Source organism: Cervus elaphus, chromosome 19 (assembly GCF_910594005.1).
Source record: "Cervus elaphus chromosome 19, mCerEla1.1, whole genome shotgun sequence".
NCBI classification, from domain to species: domain Eukaryota; kingdom Metazoa; phylum Chordata; class Mammalia; order Artiodactyla; family Cervidae; genus Cervus; species Cervus elaphus.
In genome coordinates, this window is record NC_057833.1 from 38,253,560 (window position 1) to 38,272,432 (window position 18,873).

General features: G+C 46.7%; 1 protein-coding gene across 3 annotated transcripts in view; it reads right to left on the bottom strand.

Annotated features, from left to right (window-relative positions):
* DGKG (diacylglycerol kinase gamma) overlaps positions 1 to 18,873 on the bottom strand; it is a 218,151-nt gene that overhangs the window by 86,407 nt on the left and 112,871 nt on the right. For all 3 annotated transcript variants that reach the window (XM_043874877.1, XM_043874876.1, XM_043874875.1), the window contains 3 exons: positions 17,339 to 17,428; positions 14,568 to 14,728; positions 7,222 to 7,286 (listed from right to left, as the gene is read on the bottom strand). In XM_043874877.1, the coding sequence (XP_043730812.1) occupies positions 7,222 to 7,286; positions 14,568 to 14,728; positions 17,339 to 17,428 (316 nt within the window). The remainder of the gene's footprint in view (positions 1 to 7,221; positions 7,287 to 14,567; positions 14,729 to 17,338; positions 17,429 to 18,873) is intronic.

An 18,873-nucleotide genomic window follows, 5' to 3' on the forward strand; every position in this document is an offset into this window, starting at 1 on the left:
CTCTTCTGAATCCTACATGTTTGAAAAAAAATCATTTGATATATTGAGGGAAACAGGTGCAGACAGTTTGGCCCTCTGAATACCTAGGGCAGGTTTTCTTGGGCTCCTGAGTACTAGATAAGGAGATGCAAACCCAGTTCAGGCCCAGAATATAAACATTTTATCCCTGATGTATCAGCCTGCTGCTGTTGTACATTGATGCTTTGGGAAAGTCAAACATCTGGGCTGTAACGCTGGGCTCCCTCACAGGGCTCCTGGAAAGAATAGCTGAAACCAGTTTCATTTCTAGATGAAAAAGAATATCTACAGCTTATGTTTGTGACTGCAGACAATGCTATAAGTATTCAAGAGAGGAGGCCTTTTTCCTTCCAGAATAGTATGACTTGAGCTTTGCTGGCTTCTATTCTGCCTCCCACTGAACATCTCTGTGCTCATCTAAAGTGGGAGAAGAGATGCTCAGTGGGAGAGGTAAGAGTGAGCATCAACGAAGGAAGGGGAGTCACACCTCCAGTGTCTGTCAGCCCTGGGTCACCCACCTACCCTGCAGCCATGCATTCCATGGCCCCAGCTGGCAAGCCCAATGTTTCCATGGAGAACATGGCACCTGTCCTGTAACTCCCCCTTTTCACTCCCTTCTAGTTCCTCCTGTTACCATGTCCTCAGAGGTCTGTGATTCCTATCTTGATCTTGCTGCTAGCCTGAACTTGGCATTTAGACTTACAATCTATGGTCTTCAGAACCCAAACCTCTGACTCGTAGACACCCATGGAGCCAATAAAGGGACTTTTTTCTATTGCTCCAATCTATAGAATCCAATCCTGGTTAATTGGTGCCATCCTTCTATCCTCTGGGGCTTCCTTGGTAGCTCAGATGTAAAGAATCCATCTGCAATGCAGGAGACCCGGGTTTGATCCCTGGGTCCAATGCCTGGGTCAGGAAGATCCCCTAGAGAAAGGAATGGATACCTACTCCAGTGTTCTTGCCTGGAGAATTCCATGGGCAGAAGAGCCTGGCAGACTACAGTCCATGTGGTTACAAAGAATCAGACACGACTGAGCAACTAACACTTTTGCTTTTTTTCCCTATCCCCCAAGAGAAGATTTGGACAGACTCAATATATCACAGCTGGAGTTTCCTCTAACTTTTAGGTGTCCTCAAACTTTTCAGTTCAAGGGCCATGTCAATGAGGCAAAGACTCTATAATTGCACCCCACTTGTCACTCCATCAGAAAAGCCTTTTATTATCAATGCTTTATTGTCAAACTTAAGGAAATGCTTTCCTCATACATGTCATTCAATAATATTCAACAACAAATATTTACTAAGGACCTACTATGTGTCAGGCACTTAGGCATTAACTCATTAAACACTTTTAGCAACCTTGTAAGATTCAGTAGGAAGCAAAGGATTAAAGAGATTAAGTAACTCGCCCAAGGTCACATAGCTAGTAAGTGGCAGAGCCAAGTTCTGATGCCAACTTGGGCTATACCCTGCTGCCTCATTCTATAAATAACTATTAAGCACTTAGTTATTTGTGAGATGTATTTCCAACCTCTTAAGGATTCAGGCTTCGTTAGAGCTTCTGGGGAACCCCTGATCAGCTACTCCTGGTTCCAAGAAAGTGAACACTCCTGAGCCTGTTCACGACCCAAGGGCTTTTGAGAAAGGTGGTTAGCTTCTGGTAGGAATGAAGCATTGTTTTCGGTCCCTTTCAAAGACCTAACAGGAAATACCTTGCTTCAGCTTAAACTGCTGAGGGACATATTCAAGTGGATGGCACTCAGCAGGTTTGGAATAACACATTCTTCAAGTGCTCTGAGTTTCTGACCAAGAGTGAAAAAACTCCACAGCTAGACTTCCCTTTCTGGATACTCACTGATGGTGACATTGGAATTAGGTACTTATTCCAATTAGGAACCCCCAACCTGTTCCATACAAACAAAACGCTTCACAGAGAATTAATTCAGAAACTTCATGGTGTACTGGTTCTTGGACACCTGGAAGACACTGCTGACATCTTTGGCTCATCTGCTATTACTAACTACTGCCCGTTTGAGGGACTGATAATCCTTCCTCCTCCTCCCCTAATTGGAACCCTGTTTCCTCCACTCTTTTACCTTTATTGGTAACCCCCATTCTGTGAGCCCTGGCAAATGTGTCTTTGTATTTTGATCTACTCTCTCCTTGTTGTTGATAGAGGAGCCTTGTAGGCTACAGTCCATGGGGTTGCAAAGAGTTGGACACGACTGAGTGACTAACACATCTTCTTGCCAGGGCCAACTCATGAATATGAGTTCTGTATAGTCACATGGGGCCTCACACTGAGAAGGGCTTTGCGCTTGGTTTAACTCTGCTGTCACTGACTTGAAATTCTTAATGATTTTTGAACAAGGGCCCCACACTTCCACTTTGCATTGGGCCACACAATCATGTAGTCAGTCCTACTCCTTGCTGTGGCCACTGACAGTGGGAGAAGAGTCCTACCACACAAGGTAAGCACGGTGGGATAACTGCAGTTCTCCTTCGGAACCCAGCGGGCCTTTCCCCCATAGAGACCATTCATAAAGGCGGATCAAGCTGATAATAGCTCTGCCTTCATTAGCCTCAATTTCTTCATCTCTAAAACGTAGCAGCAGCACTTGCCCTTGCATGCCGTTGTGAGCACTGGGTGGGATCATGTATAAAGTACCCATCAGAATGTTTGACATACAACTGGTATTTGCTAGATGCAACCCATGGAAGGTAACAGGTGCAGGAAACAGAGATTAAACTCTGGAGTCAGAGTTTAATCAAATCTTATCATCTCCACTGCTTAAACAAGATGTATGATATTGGTCAGGCAACTTAGCTTCTCCCAGCCTCAGTTCCATTATCTGCAAAATGGGAATGTTAGCGTTTACCCTGAAGGGCAGTTTTGGGATTCAAATATTCTAATGAATTTAAAATATCTATTTTACCACCTGGCATGTAGCAGGAGCTCGAACTATAACAGTTCTTAGTTTGGTTCCCTTTTAACATCATTTCTGTACTCTACACAATTCATTTATAAGTGATGCTGGAATACAACCATTAACAAGTGTCTTATTAAATACAACTTCCTATACACTCTATGACTTATAACATATAGCCTCCCTATATGTGAAAATCATTTTGTAAAAAAATATTTGAGGCCTGTATTTCCTTCTTTGCTAGACTATGAATTCCTTGAAGGCAGGAACCAAGTTTTATTTACCCTTTTATCCTAGAACACCTTCTAACACATATAATCCCAAGAGAATTAAATCTCTCTTTTGTTGTTCATGCCAAAAATGAGATGATAAATTTCATAACATTCCTAAGTCAGCAATTAATAATCAGACTGTTAATGATTAGGAAGTAGCACATGTGCATGCTAAGTTGTTTCAGTAGTATCTGACTCTGCAGCCCTATGCACTAGAGACCGCCAGGCTCCTCTGTTCATGGGATTCTCCAGGCAAGAATACTAGAGTAGGTTGCCATGCCCTTCTCCAGAGGATCTTTCTGACCCAGGGATCAAACCCACATCTCTTACATCTCCTACGCCAGCAGGCAGGTTCTTTACCACTAGCGCCACCTGGGAAGCACTAGGAAGTAGGAGCTCCAAATAGCCACATCTTTGCCATTAAAGGCCTTCTAATCCTTGTCCAGGGCTTCCCTGGTGGCTCAGAGGTTAAAGCATCTGCCTGCAATGCGGGAGACCTGGGTTCGATCCCTGGGTGGGGAAGATCCCCTGGAGAGGGAAATGGCAACCCACTCCAGTATTCTTGCCTGGAGAATCCCATGGATGGAGGAGCCTGGTGGGCTACAGTCCACGGGGTCGCAAAGAGTCGGACACAACTGAGCGACTTCACTCACTTAATCCTTGTCCATCACATCTGGCTCATCACCCAGCATCCTCGGGTCTGGTTCTTGCTTCATTAACAAAGCAATTCCACAGGGAACATAACTTAGTTTTATGTAACCAACCACCTTCCCTGGCAACAACCTGTGTCCAGAGGCCACTGGGAAAAGAATTTCCTGAAATCCCAACAGCTGAGTCATAATTTGATACCTCTTAGGACTCAAAGAGGGCTCAGAACTGTGACTTTAACCATTGGAGGGTTATGGGTCTCTTCAAGAACCTTCTGATAGCTAATGGACATTCTCTCCAGAAAAATAAATTCGATATCTTACATACAGTTTCAAGGTGCCTGCAGAACTCCTGCAGTCCTTGTACCTAGGTTAGTAATTCTTGTTAAAATAGCCCAGAAAACTGAAGAGCAATGCAAAAGATTCAGTTTTCCTGATAAATTCTAGCCCTGACTAGTCACATTCCCTTGTTCAAAACAGAACAGAGCAAAACAGTTACAACTCCCTAGATTTAACCTCAGGGTTATCCCTGAGGGCCTAGTCCTAGGTATTAACAGTAAGGGCATCCAGCCAAGCAGTGACTACTCTTTGGAAAACCTAAGTTCAGCTGAGTAAAACGAAGCTGTGTTTGATAATATCGTTTACATTTCCAAATCCCGGGTATCAAGCTTTCTTCCTATCCCTTGTGGCCCTTCCTAAATTTAGCGGCTGGTGTAATGGGGTAACCATGGCAACAACCACCTGCCTATTTAAAACCATTTCCAAAGCTAAATAAGGAAGCCTGGAATAAATGGCTGCTCGCCTGCCTCTCCGTGGACAAATTGGGCATTCCTGGGAATTTTCAATAGGAGCAAGCAGGCAGAGTAGAAACAGCATGGACTCAAGTTTTTAACAGGAAGTGTTCTGAGACCTTGTGAAACAGGGTCTACCTCGGAGCCACTATGTTTGCACTTATTAGAAGGCCCGGGAGAAGGCGATGGCAACCCACTCCAGTACTCTTGCCTGGAAAATCCCATTGACAGAGGAGCCTGGTAGGCTGCAGTCCATGGGGTCGCCAGGAGTCTGACACGACTGAGCGACTTCACTTTCACTTTTCACATTCACACATTGGAGAAGGAAATGGAAACCCACTCCAGTGTTCTTGCCTGGAGAATCCCAGGGACAGGGGAGCCTGGTGGGCTGCCGTCTATGGGATCGCACAGAGTCGGACGTGACTGAAGCGACTTAGCAGCAGCAGCAGCAGCCGTGACTGTCCTCCTAGATGATCGCACTACCCTTAACCTCAACTGGGTGAAGGGTGAGGTGCACACCTCACTGCGAAGGACAGTCTTGCTGATAGAAACTGGGAGGTGGGGAGGAAAAATGTTCATTCAGATCAGTGAGATTGTTCATACGCTGCACTGAAATGCACAGCTACTACTTTTTCCTGGCAGAGGAGTCTTTCTAACTCTACCTAATCACGTGGATAACTGATGATTGCTCTTTTTATGTCATATGTTCACCTGTCTATTGATTTTTGGAGTATGGACAAATTCTTCCCGCCTTCTGCTTCCTTGCTGTCTACAGAGGTTTTGCTTCTTTTCATGAAAGGAGACCACCCAAAAGATCACACTGAAGAGCTTGCTTTTCCCCAGGCAGGCTGTTTCCCACCGCTCATATGGATCTTTTTTGTACATTTGGCTCCTTCTCCCTGGGTTGCCCTTCTTTTTTCTGTCAACCTGAAAAGCAATACTTAACTTGTTTTGTGTCTTGGCCCAGGCATCTCTCCAGTTGGAAGACCCTCCACATCAAATTCCATGCCCCTGCTTTGTGGATTCATATCACCTAACACAAATCACTACGCACATCTGCTTTCTAGTCCGCCTCCATCCCTGGACTGTGAGCCCCCTACACATATCTATCCAAAACACCTATACAACAGTGCCTGGTGCTGTGTTCAAAAGATATATTCACTGAACAAATGAACAGAACCCCCATGGATTTCACAAACATTTGGCATCTTAAGAAACATGTGTGCATGAGTATGCATAATGGTATCTGTGTAAAAAGGGGACCTTAAAAGTCTGGAATGGCTGGAAGAGAAGGAGTATTTTTTAAAAAGTGATTTTTGTGTGTGTGTATATATATTAGAGGGAAAAAGATCACAAGAAAAGCATCAATTGATTTGTAAGTTTGTGACTATTGTAGGAATAGGAGTTGAAAATATACATATTAATAGTATTTTGTGAGTTGACTTGGTGTGTGTGTGAGGGAAAATACATTCTAATAAGGTTAGCTCAGCTACTATTAGATCCCACAGATCACTCTTCCTGAAGTCGAAGTGGCTTCATTACGTTCAGTTTCTGATCCCTAAAAAGATTTCCGTAATCTTGGTTAACCTCCCAGGCACGGGGTCAGGGGAGAGAAGAGGAATGAAAATGAGGGAGCTCTGAGGAAGTGCATGGCTTTAAATGAAGGTGTGTGGGTAACACTGGACTTCTGCTTGGTGGGCTAAATAAAGTTCCTTAGACTCAATCTGAGCCCAAATCAATACCCACTCTCCTCCCCACCTGCTCGAGGGTGGGGTGGGATCCAGTGGTCACCCTGATAAGGTCCAACCATAAGAAAACAGAAAGGATGCAAATTAACCATCAAGAGGAGAAAAAGAAGGGAAAAAGGTAATTGAACCATCCTAGGGGTAGTTCTATGGACCCGCCCGCAGAATGGTTTGACTCTGCAAATGATCTGGTTTCCTTTGTTCTATTCCATTTTTGGACCAAGTTTCCGGCCTTTACAAGGTGCGCGGGCTGAGGCTGGACTCCGGTGGGCTCCCCGCCTTAGCAGGGCCGCTCTCTGCTGCCCTCTGCCGGCAGGGGAGGGGGAAGCGCCGCCAACTCGGCCCCTCAGCCACGGCCAGAGCTGCTACCAGCTCCCCTTTGTGAGGAAGGGAAGCCAGGCCTCTGCCCTCTCCCTGTCCCTCCCCCCGGGAATCGAGGGGCTCGGGATGGGGGCGTTGTAGGTTTTGAGAAAGCAACTGTGCCGCAGGAGGGGGAAATCCAAGTTAGCCAAGCTCAGACCCCCACTCCCCAAGGCAGACGCACCACACCCTCCCTCCTGGCCCCAGGCCCTCCCAATTGCACCATCTCCCTCTGGCAGGGGGCGAGCTGCCAGACCGTGGCGGGTTTCTGACATTGTTTTCTTCTTGGAAATGGAAAAGCCAACGGCAACGGCAACGTGGCAGGAAAGCCCTGGGCCGGGGAGCTGAGAACATTTTGGAGAGCGCAGGTGGAGGCCTGCGACCTGCAGTCTCTTGGGTGGGGCAGGCAGGCAGGCAGTGCAGTCCCGGCTACTGGCTAGCCCGCAGGACCCTCTTACCTGCTGTTGAATTTTTCAGGGTGTTTCTCTCTCATCACGTGGAACCTGTGTGCAATGGAAGCATCCTGAAAGGGAAAGGGACAGAAAGCAGATTCCTGGTTAGTGGTCCTGACCCTGTGCAATGTGGAAGAAAGGGAAGGGACACACATTTTCACTGAACTTCCCAGATGTCAGGGGGAGGCCAGGGAGGTCCCCACGCAGAGGCTGGACACCAGGTCCAAGGTTAGGGGCGAGGGCCCTCATGCTGTTAGAACTGATGCTAGATGACTCCTCCTAATGTTCACTCTCTACCCTTTCTAGTTCAGGGTAAGTTAAGGGGATGATGCTGCCCTTTGGGGGAAAGGCTTGCCCTTTGGGGAGAGGGAGTGTGTCTGAGTCTGTGAGCAGTGAGAATGCAGAAGCCCATATGGGGCTGAATGTGTTCGGAAATGCCTCACCCTATTCACTCTTTAAAGAAATACTTTGTATTCTGGAATATTTTAAGACTCCTATGTAGTTGCAAAAATAGTACAGAGAGTGCCTGTGGCCCTTTCACCCATCTCCCCCCAATGATAACATCTTATGTAACTATAGTACATGGTGGAAACCAGAAAACTGATGTTGCTAGAGGCTTTTATATATTAACTCTTAGTCATCCATATCAGTAGACAGAATTGGTAGCATTGGATAACAGGCTTAGCAGATAATTAAAAATATATTTAGACTTCTGGCTTTTGCCTCTTGATCACTCCATGGAAACGACTCTCCCCAAGGTCAGTAAGAGTCTCATTACCACATTCTATGGATACTTTGCTATCCTACTATTAGCACATTCCTTTGCTCTACTTCAGCCACCTGCTCCTCAGTTAGGATGGCTCTCATGTCACCATGCTTCCGGGCTCTTCATGCTCAGAGCAGAAGAACCTCTCAGCCTTGAATCCATTCTGCAGCCTACATTCCCTGCCATGGGCTATATCCAGGTCTCTTAGTTGTTGCTAGCATGTAGCTGCTGCTGTCTCTACAATGTATCGCTGGAGAACCAACCCTGAACTTCAGACCTAAAACTGAACTCATCTTTCCTCCTCAGATTTGGTCCTCTGCCCTTGTTACTGGTCTCCTTTTCCAGCAGAAGAATGTGTAAAAGCCCCTTCAGCGCTCAGGCCTCCTGCCAGCATGTCGGCTGCAGGTGGTGGGTTTTAGAAATAAACAGGCTAATTGAGCTGGGGCGGGAGGGGTGGGGGTGGGGGTGGTGACAGAACAAGGAAGCTGATTCAGATTTGTGCAGGGAAGAGACACAGAAACTCATTTACTGGAATGTGTAACTAAAACAAAACTCGAATTCCATACAGTGAGTTTTTAGCTATATCAATTTCATTTCTTGATATGGAAATTCTAAAATTTCTGGAAAAAAATGTTAAACATCAGGAGGTATAGTTCAATGAAGCAACTTTTTTTTTTTTTTTTTTGAGCATGTGCTGTGAGTGGTGAGTAAAATACGGGCTAAGGGTGGGGACAGAAAATCCAGAAGCAAGATAGGGGCCAAAGGGGAGCTTTCGTAATATTTTTACTTGGCAGAAGAGTAAACCCAGCGAGCAGCCCCCTGTTGAAAGGCAGACGGGGCAAGTCAAGGATATGGGTTTATTTTCTGGTTGGCTAACACTCTTTGCTGAAACAATGTCTTGGGAATTTAACATTTAAACTCCAGTTACTGATTTGTTATTTGTTTAAGATACATCAGGAGTTGAAGTTGAAGCACCCCTGTGGACAATGGGAGGAGAGGGGGAACAACCGAGGAGGGTGGTGGGGGGCTGGTCTCTGTCCCCTTGGCGGAGCCAGCCTGCACGGCTTCTCCAGGCAGGAGCGTTTCCTGCCCTCAGAGTGCGCCCACCTCCCTCCTAAGCAAGTTTTGTGAGCTTGCTGAATAAGATTCATGTGACATCTGTCAAATGCTTCTCTAGAATTCAAGAAACATTCCGTCTACTTGTGTTCCTTTGAAGCACTGATTTTCTTCTGTCAGGGGGGAAAAAACCAGAAGAAGAAAAAGAAAGAAAAGAAAAAAGCAATCACATGTTGCCTGGCAGGATTTGTACTTCACATACCCCACCCCCAATGCTGCTGTGACTGGCTCCTGGCTTTTTAATTCCCTAGAATATGTGCATAGGTCCCTGCCCTCTGTGTGATTCCCATTATCCTTGTTTTTTTTTTTTTTTTTCTTTTTCATAACTAGGTTTTGCAAAGGCTCTTTTTACAAAGACCAGGCTATACAATATTACTAGTTAAGCATGTGGTTCTGAATCCGACAGTGTAACCCCGTGATAAATACACAAAGTGGTAAGAGGGAGTTGAGCAGGTCCACTGTTCAGGTTTGGAAAGGCAATGCTGGTAAAGTCTCTAACCGTGTTTCTCTGCCTGGGGATTAAGAAGAGAGGCAAGATTCATCTCCACCCTCTGCTGGGCTTCTCTGTGCCAGCCATTAAGCTAGCTATACTTAGATTCAGAGGTGAGTTCACTTAAATTTTAGAAACCAGTACTATAGTGGTCCCAAACCTTTCCTGTAATACTTGCAGCAAAATGAGTCTTCTATTTGGAAGGTGGGGGTGGAGGTGGGAATTGCACATCCATGGATATGCTGCACACTGATTTCTGATGGCCTCACTCTCTGGGGTCCTTTCTACGAAGTGTGGGGTAAAAAGGAGATAAAAAGCAGTATGGACACGTGTCTACTCTTTCCTTAACTAAAACTCCCAAGTGCAGAGTTGGACGAAAGATTTTTGTGCCCCTTCCACATATAAGTGGTAATCATTTGGACTCTGAGCTATTTGGATGTCTAGGCCAGTCCTGTCCAATTGAAATAAATTAAAAGAATTTTAGTAACCACGTTAAAAAGGTGAAAAGGAACAAATTGAGTTAATTTTAATATTAATAATATATTTCAATGAATATTATCACTACAATATTAGTTAATATAAAAATTAAGATATTGAAAATACTTTCATACCACATTTTTGAAATTTGGTGTGCATTTTACATCTCTCACCTTAGAGTAGCTCCATGTCAAGTATACAATAGCCACATGTGGCTAATGGCTACCATATTGGACAATGTAGGTCTAAGTCACTTTGGCAACTTATGGAGATTAAAAAAAACAGAAAGGAGACAATAAGACAGGTTATTTGGTATTTGGATTGTTCTGAAGAATTATGGCTGATTGGGGAATGACAAAGAGTGTAGACCTCTCAGTTAGTCCATTGTTCCTGTAACTTCTTGACTCTCATAGGTGACAGATAAGAACCTGCGGCTGAAAGAATTGAAAAGTCTGCAGGGAAATGATGACTTTCTGATAAATTCCCTAATGGGTTTGCCATTGTGGAAACTTAGCTGGTGAAGTCTAGTAAGTACAGAATGTGAGGTGAAAAATGGTGCGTGAGTTAGTGTGATGGCTGTGGCCCGTCCTTGGCCCCTGGGTTCCCCTCGCCTCAGAAATAGATTTCATTGACTCAAGGGATTAGCTGTTCACCCATCCTGTTAAGGCTCGGTGAAAGCAGAGCCTTTGCGGTGTTCAGAATTACACATACCCCAGGAATGATTTTTCAGTTCCAAACTTCCTGTCATTGATACCTGGCCATCCTGACATGTCTGCAAATCCAAAAATAAAGAGCAGTGATGAAGAGGCCAGAGAAGTCAGAGGAAGTAGTGTCCTGAATGCCTGGGTTGAAAAATCTCCTGCCAATGGATATTATCAGATGGAGGGAGTGAGAAGGTCAAGGATCTCAGCTCCTCACTGGCGGGGAACTGGGGAGTCTGTGGCGGATGGGAATGCAGAGGCAATGAGGCCCCGTCCCTCTCAACATAGGCCAGGAGGCTCTGCCCTCACCATCCCTCCACCTATGAAGTGGGTTCTGTTGGCACCAACGGGAGTGTGTGCACTCATCAGAGTGAATTCCCTACCACGCAGGGACAGCTCAGCGGGGGTCACTGTCACCACCCTTATAAGTGCAGCGGACATTTGATATCAGTAAGATATTCCAGGTCCTTCAAAAGAGGCGAAGACTTTGCAGCGCTCTCTTTGCCAAAGGAGTCTGACTCTAATCGTCTTAAGGAAGTAAAGCTGGGGGGTTGGTTTACATACTGTTTCTCCTCTTACAGAGTTTGGGAAGTCAAATAGGGAGCAAGAGCTTCTGCAAATGTCAGCCCCAGATTCTCTTAGGGTTACATGTTGGCTACTTGTTTTCTCAAGAATTTCCCTTTCCAGCTTTTAAAGAGTGAGCACACAAACCCTGCAAGCATTTTATTGAGAGAAGGCTAAGGTTACACCAGTGAGAGAAAAACAACCCTGCTTCTTCACTGATTTGCAATAAAATATTAAACATGCACAAGCTAAAGGTATATGAAAAAAAAAACCACGAGGAAGATTTTGTGAGGTTCTTCTTAACTTGAAAGATGAGCGGATTGGATTACTGTAGGTCAGCCCGGGGTAGATAAATATCTTGACCCCTGAGGGAAATGGAGAATCTATTCCTCTGCTTTTTCTTGGGGGGCAGTTAGTTTGTATTTGTCCTTTTTCCCCCTCCCTCCTGTCCATCCCCCCACTCACTTCCTTCTTATTTGTAAGAATATATTAAAACCACGCTCAGTCTTGCCGCGTGGGATTAGGGCTTGGTTATCTAGCTGAGGGAAGGTTGTCTCTTCGTTTTTGGCATGATTGTCCATTTGGTCAGCAGTACTGAGTGTCACTGCATATGGCGCTTTGTAGAGATGGACAGGGAGGCCTTGGGAGTACTATTGTTTCTGGCAGCCAGAGCTGGGTGCGAGAAGAGAAGACTTGGGGTTGAGGACTCTGAAGGCAGCCAAGGGCGTAACCTGCTCTCTAGAAGCTCCCAGGCAGGTCACCCGGTCCTGCGGCTTGGCTCTCACTTCTGGCCTATGGCTTACAGGTGCTGGTTTCCCCTCCTTTCTGCCTTTCCTCTCCTTTATCTACTTCAGATCTGGTTTCTGTTCCTGTGAAAAACCACTTCCTCTGACCATCCTTCTCTGCTCTAATGGGTTGTCTTCACTCACTGAGGACTTGATCGGGACCGTCTGCATCAGAATTATCTCAGGGGCTTATTAAAGGTGCACATTTCCAGACTTGCCCTGACCAGCTGAATCAGAATATGAATCAGGATCTGTCATGTGGGTGGAATCTGCATTTCTGACTGAGGGTATAGGTAGGGTATGGGTGAGCCCATCACACAGTAAATTTTGAGGATGCCTCTCTAATGCTGCTGCATTTGGCAAGGTGGGCTATGGACACTAGGGATTCCCGGCTCCATCAATCACCAGCTTGGGCGGGTCACTATCTTTCTAAGCTATAGTTCCTTCTTGCAAAATGCAAAAGGGCAAAGGCTATACCCTCCAAAAGGGACACTGTGCCTGGTGTGCAGTAGGTACTCAATACATGTCAGCAAGACATTCTCTGGTTACTGCAGGAAAAAGGACACTTGTTTCGGTCACACTGTAATGGAGGGAAGCTGCATGCTCCAGAATTCCCCTGGCCTCCAACACCAGACCTGTCAGCCAAGTCTCATTTGCAGGAGCTGAAGGCTGCATGTCCCCCTCGCATGAAGTGGAGCCTGAGCAGGTGGCTCCAAAGGAGGAGCTTTTGAGTCAAAAAGAGGATGGAGGGGTCTCCTCTGCCTACGACACAGGAGGATGAGCTGGTAGGTCCTAGGCAAAAGTATCTCCCCCCACTAAGGAGGGCGCAGGGGAGCTGAGGAGATCAACCAGATCAGGGCAGCAGAGACCCCGAATATATTTCTCGTCAGCACCTCTATCCTTTCAGAGCCCATTCACGGGTCAAGCAATGCCTCTCTCTTTTGTTTTAGTTAACAGAAAAAGAGTTGGGGACTGGGAGTCAGAGAATGAAAGCAAATCCCTTAATCTGATCCTCTATTTCCTCACTCACCAAATGGAGGGAATACTGCCCTCCAGTGTAATCATAAGAACCAAGAAAATACCTGTAAATATGGTAAATTTTAAATCCCATAAATATAAGGGATTATTATTCTTCCTTTTTGCTTCCATGGCTCTGCTTTTAGTTTATTAAGAAAACAAAAAACCCTTTCCTTAACCCTGTTCTTCCCTCAAACTACCTATCATTTCTCCTTTTCTCTCCTTTTTTAAAAACCACCAACATTTGCAAAAGAGGCAGAGGTGATGACTGAGAGGGTCACACAGTCTTGGTCTGGAGGGATTCATGTGCATATGAAACTGGGCAGCATAGTTTCCAAGACAGCAGAGAGAAGGACCTGGTTTCAGAGTGAGGCACAGTGTGTGTGCCCTAGTTCCAGCACTTCTATGTTCCGTGTCCTTAAGTCTCCTCTGTAACATGCAGATGGTGGGGATGATAATACCTGCAGGATTGCTGTGAGGACTAGAATCAAGTCTAACACAGTGGAGAACATGCAGTAGGTGCTCAATAAATGCTAATGTCTATGTTTCACCTTCCTCCCAATCCCCAGATCTATTTATGGAAAAGACTGACACCTTTTCCCCTCAGTCATGTCTCCAACAATTTGGTCCAACCTATGCACTTGGACCAGAAGCTGAGTTCAGCAAAACTAACTTAGCTGTGCTATATGTGATGGGAGCTGGGGGAGAAAGAGGAGTGTGCTGCTGTCCTTATACTGTGTGTGTGTTTGTATGAACATGTGTATGTACATGTATATGTATGTGTTTATGTGTACGTGTGTGTGTGTTGCTGGACAGCTGAGTGAGGCACATGGTAACAAACCCTTTAGTCTAAGGCAGAGGTGACCACAGAGGACTGTGGGAGCTTAGGGGGAACACAGCTCAGCCTAAAGGGTCAGCGAGGAGGAGATGCCCCAGAGGCTTAGATGCACTTGGAGTGTGGGGAGTGGGGTTGGGAAGAGGAGAAAAGACAGGAGAAAGAGAATTCTGAGAACTAACCCAGGGAGCCAGCTTGAGACCACAACGTCTTCCCTGGAGCATCAGCATTTCCATCTCTGGAAGCTCACCAGAGAATCTCCTCCTGACCTCATCCTTGGTTATTTTTTGGTGTTGCTTTTCTTTAACTATTTCAAATTATCCAAAGAGTAATAGGTCTTTTGAAGAATGTGGTGTTATTTTCTTGTGTTAGGTAAAATGATAGGGGCAGGAACTTGCTGCATAAACAAGGACAGGACTGGGTGCAGTAAGGATGTCCACACCCAGGCTGGATGCGAGGATGCCTGGACCCAAGTTGAGGCAGGGGGAAGCTGGGACAAGTAAAGAGTAGGGACCCAGAGTGGACAGTGAAAGACTAGAAACCTTCCTGCCCACCTGGGCACTTCTCTCCCATGCAGAAAAGCCATTCCTGGCCAACTCACCACGCCGATGGAGAAATAGTTGTTCATGATGTTGTATGGGACCTGGTCTCCATTCTCCACCTCCTCTCTGGGGATGACTTCCAGATGCCAGCGGTCCAGCATCACCAAGGGGCTCTGCTCGATGTCTTTCAGGATTTTTGTCAGGCTGCCCCCTTCATAACCTGTGGAGCGCAGCACTGCATTTGGCCCCAGAGCAGAAAGGCTTGGTTGCTGCTCATGCAGCTATCAGGGTGGGGCACCCCTTGGGCACCCCCAGTGTGTCCAGGCCAGAGTCACTTAGGTTTCCCGGGCCACAGAGAAGGAAAGGACAATCTGGAGTAATTAGAAAGAAGCCAGGGTGATCTGGAAGCCAGAGTGGCAGGGGCAGGGCCGGGTGCTGGCCAAAGATGGGTAGGCCTGTGTAGCTGAAGCGAGGCCTGGGGAATCAGTGTGCGGATGGCTGGGAAGCTGCACATAGGAGAACTAAGGATCTGTTCCAGGACTGTGTCATGATGCAGATGGACAATGCTATAGGCAGAATTTTAGGATAGTCCCCACATTTCTTGCCCCTGAGGGATATATACCCAGCAACCCCCAGGACCTGTGGATAAGAGGGGCTAGTCAGTTGTGATTTGGTATATTATATGGCACAGCTGACTTCAAGGAGGCAAAATTATCCTAAGTGGATCTGACTTAATCAGGTGAGTCTTTAGAAAGACTGGGCTTTTCCTTAAGAAATAGGTCCGAAGCTTGAGAGGGATTGGGACTGAGGGAGAGTCTCTTTTGCCAGCTTTGAAGATGGAGGGATGAATCACGCAAGGAATGAGGAAGGCCTCTAGGATATGAGAGTGATCCCAGCTGACCACCAGCAAAGAGACAGAGACCTCAGATCTACAAAGAATGGAATTCAGCCAACAACCTGAAAGAGTTTCAGAAGGAAATTCTTCCCCTAGAGTCTTCAGAGAGGAGCACAGCCTGTTCAGTGCCCTGATTCTATCCGGTGAGGCCTAGTCACATTGTTCTAGGATTTTTTTTTTTCTTAAAGCATTTATATGGGTGCACTGGGTCTTAATTGCAGTATGTGGGATCTTGTTTCCTGACCAGGGATTGATACCAAGCCCTCCACATTGGGAGTGCAGAGTCTTAGCCACTGGACCACCAGGGAAGTCGCTGTTCTGGGATCTCTGACCTACAGCAGCTGATACAAGGATGTTTTAAGCCTCTGTGTTTATAATCATTAGTTGTTGCATAGTTTGTGGTTGTTTAGTGGCTAAGTCATGTCTTACGGTTTGGAACCCCATGGACTGTAGCCCTCCAGGATCCGCCGTCCATGGGATTTCCCAAGTAAGAATACTGGGGTGGGTTGCCATTTCCTTCTCCAGGGGATCTTCCCCACCCAGGAATTGAATCCTCCTCTCTTGTGTCTCCTGCATTGGCATGCAGATACTTGACCACTGAGCCACCAGGAAAGCCCTTGTTTGTACACAGTAGCAATGGAAAACTAATGTATCAAGTGAACTGTAGGTAAGAAGTTAGTGAGAGAGACAGTCTTTTCTTTCAAATAACACTTCCATGTTCCTGCTTACCTCTGGGACAAGCTTGAAGAGCATTTTCAAGCTGTCAGGGGTCTGGTCAGCATCTCAGGGGATGCATCACAAGATAGCAATGAAAGTAATGAGGTAGCTGAGGGCCTTGATGCTGACTGGGAACACAGTGCTGTGGGAAATTTGTGCCTCACTCTGCTGCCTAGATGCCCAGAGTCTGAGGCCTCAGTCTGCTTGTCCCTCTTGAGTAGAGGGTCTTTCCCGAGCCCAGTGTGTGGCTGAGGACCCTGACAGCTCTTCCCAGGCCTGCCAGCTTCCTTCTGGGGCTAGCTTCTGCTTGCTCTGCCCCCGCCCTCCAAGCAGGCACACTTACAGCTACGGGCCTGGTCTTGGATCACTCCCAGAATTGATCAGCCATCTGGAGTCTCATCCCAATTCTGCCTGCCAGCCTGATCCGTCCGCTCCAAGTGCTGTCCTGAACCTCCCCACTCTATGGAGCGTGCGCAGCTCTACAGGGGCTGCTGCAGTTTGCAGAGTTCTTAGCTCCTGCCCATTGCCCTATAAGCTGGTTACTACTCTGAGGTCCCCCTTAGGGGAATTTCAGAATGAGAGGCCCTGGCCCTGGGATGATCTGAAATGCCCCTGGTAACTGGTTAATTGGACTTTTCAGTCTTTATTCTGAGTCCCAATTCAGAAGAAGGTCAGTAATTTGGAGAGGGGGAATTTCAGGCAGAAAAATTCCTACGTGAGCCCTGACTGGGATGAACCCTGGAGAGGAGACAAAGGAGTTGACTTGTTCTGCAGAAGGAGACGGAGCTTTCCCAGTGGCTCAGTGGTAAAGAATCTGCCTGCAATGAAGGAGCCCTGGGTCAGGGAGATCCCCTGGAGAAGGGCATGGCAACCCACTCCAGTATTCTTGCCTGAAGAATCCCATGGATGGAGGAGCCTAACGGGCTACAGTTTGTGGGGTCACACAGAGTTGGCCATGACTGAAGCGACTTAGCACACAAGCACACACATAGAGGGAGACAGATTCAAAGTCGAGAGTTTCAGGCTGATAGTAAATCTTGTGAAGGGCAGACATAGGCCCTGGCACCAGGGAAAAGGCATGGATTAGAGATGACCCCAGGGTTGAGTATTTCTCCATGGAATGTAATCCTTAAGAGGGGAGCTAGCCTAGCTCTGCAGAGCCTCCCTGTAGACTGGGGTGCTTGTCCCTCGGATAGTGCCCCTCCCACGCAGACTCACCTCCTCCCCAGCGGAGACAGCGGGCCAGGTCATTTCCTGTTCCAAGAGGCAGGACAGCCACAGGTGGATGCTTTGCAAAGTTGGCCTTATCTGCAACCCATGAAGAGGAAGAGAGAACCATATGCCACATGATTACAGAAGGTTTAAGTTGTTCAGTTATCTATTATCTAATGCTTGAACGCCTCTATGGCATTCTTTGTTTGAATACTTCTCCTGTTGGGGAACTCACTACTTCCTAAAGCTATCTCTTCCATCTGCAGTAAGCTAACCACTGCAAAGGAGCCTTCATATTGAGCTAAATCTGTCTCCAAGTAACTTACACCTGGTTTATCCTCATTTCATCCTAATTCTTTCCAAAGGGTGACAGTGGTATACCTCAAAAACATTGGTTTGCATAGTTTTAATCTTCAATGATAACAAGCATTTACCACACTTATCCCTTAGACAGACCCTGCAAGATATTATCATTCACGTGGATGAAGAAATAGAGGTTCATGGAGGGAAAGTCATTCTAGAGTCAGCATCCAAACCCAGATTTCTGCACCTCCAAGTCCAAACTCCTCCTTTCTTCAGAGTCTAAGCAGCTGCATAAATAGTAAAACAGGTGGGTCTGAGACATCAGAAACTGAAGATGCCTCACCTCAAGTCATTCAGGTTCAAAAGCTTAAAAATAACATTGTGTCAAACAAGCCAAACCCTGAGATGTTATCTGGCACCTAGGGAACAGTTTGCCACTTCCACCGCCTCCCAGACTTGCAAACACACAGAGTCCTGATCCTATCTCCCACGATGGCTGTGATGAAGCACCAGGTCAAGCCATTAGAGAAAGCATAGCATAACGTGTCTGTTTTCATCTGGCTGCATATCTACAGCAGCATGTTGACTGCGCTGGGAAAGCTGAAGGAGGCCAGACACCCACTGGGTTGCAGGGGATATCACTTATATAAAGCTCAGAGCATCTGATGCCAGGGAAGGATGCGGGTGATGTGACTGGGGAGCATGGCTAGGGATGGAGTGGGGGGCAGTGCAAGAATCATCATCCTGCATGAGGTTCATGCCAGGGCTGCCCCAGCAGAACAGCCCCCCCCCCACCTCCAACTGTCCCCCCAGGTTGTCATACTCATGCCGGAAATGGCTGAGGCAAGACTCAGGGCTGAGGTTACTGCCAGGAGGGTTGAGATGGAGTAAGTTGGTGGACTCTCTTATTCCTCAGAACAATGCATTTATGCCTCTGGCCTTTGCTGGGACTCTTCCTTTCCCTGGAAGACCCTTGTTTGTTTAAGTCTGCCCCCTCTTCTGTGGCTCCCTTTGCAGCAGATCAACCATCCTCACAGTGCTGAGGTTAGACACCTGGATGTAATTCTAGATTTTTCCTTCTCCCTCACCACACATCCGTTCACACATCAACTTCTACATGCTGTCTCCATAGCTTTCCAGGCAATCTCTCCTCTCCCTCCCATGGTGCTGGCTGAGTTCTGACACAGTTTGTGTCCTTCCTACTGGTATTGCTGCAGCGGCCCGTCTCTGTCCTCTTG